A 2,946-nucleotide genomic window follows, 5' to 3' on the forward strand; every position below is an offset into this window, starting at 1 on the left:
AAGTGGGCTAGTTCCGTCAATAAATGTCCGCCACGAAAGCAAATTACTCCCAATTCTAGATGCAGGAGTTCCCTTGTTTTCAGAATTGTGTTAATTACAAAGCTACTGAGTTGTTGAACAGTGGCAGTCGTAAACTCAAAATTGGGTCAGCTGTTCAACAGTGATTATCTTTCTCTCTCTCTCGTTCTCTCTTTATATATATGTAAAGAGCGAGAGACTGCTTAAGCTACCAAAAAAATTACACGCAAAAAATATAGCTTCAAATTAGTGTCATTAATGTTCAGATTATCGAAATTTGATGTTTTTCACACAGCTAACAGACACAAAAATTGTGAAAAATAAAAAATCCTATACCACTTTTTATATTAATTTGGAAAGAAAACAGCTCACAATTCTTAAACATAGAAATTTTTTCAAATGCGCTATGTTTAAACTTTTATTCTAGGCATAACCCGAACTTTCAAAGACTCAGTCTTATACAAATTTTAAGTGAAAGATTTCCCCTGACTCTTATTCTTATCGATTTCTTAGCGGAAAAGAAGAAAGAGTTTTTTCTATCGATTTTTTTTTTTCTCCCTAGAGTTGACACTTCACTCGTAGGAATTCTCACTATTTGCCTTTCACTTAGATTTAGTCACTATTGCACCTGCACCCTAGAAAGACACTTGTTGTACTTTTTGACGAGAAAATTTCTTTTTGAAACTTACATCAAAACCATTTTTCAAAAAGTAACTTTTTTGTAAAAGAATATGTTAAGTCACCATCAAAAATAATTTTCTGAATTAAAAAAATCCTTACTCCCAATATCTCATTAAATTGAAAATATCATTTGCATATTTTTATCAAAAAATAAAACTACTGTAAGAGGTGCAAGGAATTAATTTAATGAATTCATCAGAATAAAAATTTTATCTCAATTTGAAAAAATCCCGAGATTAAATTAAATTTTTTCGAATTGTAGACTAGTATGCTTTTCACAGTAAGTAGGTATTTTGAAGAAAAAAGGATCTCGTTATATTTAGTAAAGTAATTAAAAGTTGAAATTAAATCCTAATTTACTATTTTATAGAGCAGAGTTTTTTAAACTGTTGGCGGCACCTGCTGCAGGGATCACCAGAAAGTTTAGCAATTTTCATATTTGTATTACTTGTTATAATAAATTTCCAATTTCCTCACAATTTTTAGACTGCAATAAACTTTTTCTTAATACATTTCTGTTTGAGATGACGTTTTCGTCTTTACCCACTATAATATCAAGATGCCGATCAAATCTAATGAATATATTGAAAAATCTGCTGTGCATACTTATCCCTGCTACATCTTTTCTATGCAGACAATTCTGGGAGTAATAAATTAAGTAGTTACTTTTGGGGGTAATAAAAATCCTGGAAAATTTAACATACTGTAAAGTAATGGCATTTTGGGTATTAAAAAAAAAACAATTCTTCTGATTAATAAAATTAAAATATACTGTATTTAAACCATCCGTTTGGTAATTTTTACGTTCATATGGTAACGGTTTACCAGAAATGTTGGTTTTCAAAATTATTTTTCCTTTTATCACACATTTACTGAAAAATGCAGAACTGAAAAATAAATTTTTCCGAATAAATGGTTTTTATGCCACGCTCTAAGCAATCATGATAAAATTACTAAATTTTGCCACATTTAAAAATTTTGTTGCATATTATAACACTATATTTTACTGTTAATTTAACCAAATTAACAGCAAAAGACACGCAAACACGAGTGCTTTAAAAATTACCGAGCATTTTGACCCTTGGAGCCAGAAACTCGGTAAATTTTACTCTATATTGGATGACCATTGTGATGCCACAATTGGCATTGCATATTTATTTCCTATCCTTTAAAATATCTCTTATTACTTAAGCTTATTTTTTTATTAATAGAATTATATTTAAAATAAATTAAAGACTTAATCTTTTGAAACGAACATAAAATATTTATTTCTTCTCTTCTAGATCAATGAAACAGATACTTTTTATTTCAATACTAATGCAGGCTTATTAATTCACTGTCGCGCCTAATCGAAAACAAAAATCTATTTAAAACTTTTTATTCTAAATTTCTAACCGCTAAATGTTTCAGTTGCATGGTTGAAATAATTCTAATAAATTTGTTGGCGACTCTTGATCACCAAGGTATTTTTTAAACCCAATATTGATATGCCTGTCATCTTCTCGGATTCCCAAGCTGCGATTCTGGCCATTGCTAACTACTCTCAAGCCCCTAGCTCTTTGTCCATTGTGAAATGTAGATCTTTAATGACAGAGATAGGTGAAAAACATAAAACGATTGCCTTACAATGGATCCCATCCCACTGTGGTATCCCTGGCAACGAAAAAGCTTATGCACTGGCCAGAAAAGGTTGCTTTGCTAATCAAGCCCCAAATAACTTGGTTAGCTATAAGTCCACTTCATTAATGATTAATCATGGAATTAAGACAACACATATATCATTGCTAAAAGAACGAACAAAAGAAAAATCGTGGGGAAATGACATCTTTAATCTCCCCGATTGCCCAAGAAGCAGTGCTGTAGCTGCCTTTCGCCTTGCTACCAAGCACGATTGCTTATACGACCGTCTTTTCCGTCTTAAAATAGTGGATAATCCTGCCTGCCCCCTCTGCCGCAGTGGTGCGACGATGAATGCTGGACATCNTTGGGTATAAAAAAGAACAATTCTTCTGATTAATAAGACTAAAATATACCGCATTTAAACCACCAGTTTGGTAATTAAGTTCATATGTTAACGGTTTACCAGAAATGTTGATTTTCAAAATTATTTTTCCTCTCATCACACATTTACTAAAAAATATAAAACTGAATAGTAAATTTTTCCAAATAAATGGTTTTTATGCCACGCTCTAAGCAATCATGATAAAATTACCAAATTTTGTCACATTTGAAAATTTTTATTGCATA

General features: G+C 31.1%; 1 protein-coding gene across 1 annotated transcript; it reads left to right on the forward strand.

Annotated features, from left to right (window-relative positions):
* Positions 1-2,186: 2,186 nt before the first annotated feature.
* LOC122268800 (uncharacterized) lies at positions 2,187-2,693 on the forward strand. The gene has a single exon (XM_043039183.1). It carries the CDS (start codon positions 2,187-2,189, stop codon positions 2,691-2,693), a length of 507 nt encoding a protein of 168 aa, XP_042895117.1.
* The last annotated feature ends 253 nt before the right edge of the window (positions 2,694-2,946 follow it).

This window comes from Parasteatoda tepidariorum, chromosome 4, assembly GCF_043381705.1.
Source record: "Parasteatoda tepidariorum isolate YZ-2023 chromosome 4, CAS_Ptep_4.0, whole genome shotgun sequence".
Taxonomy (NCBI): domain Eukaryota; kingdom Metazoa; phylum Arthropoda; class Arachnida; order Araneae; family Theridiidae; genus Parasteatoda; species Parasteatoda tepidariorum.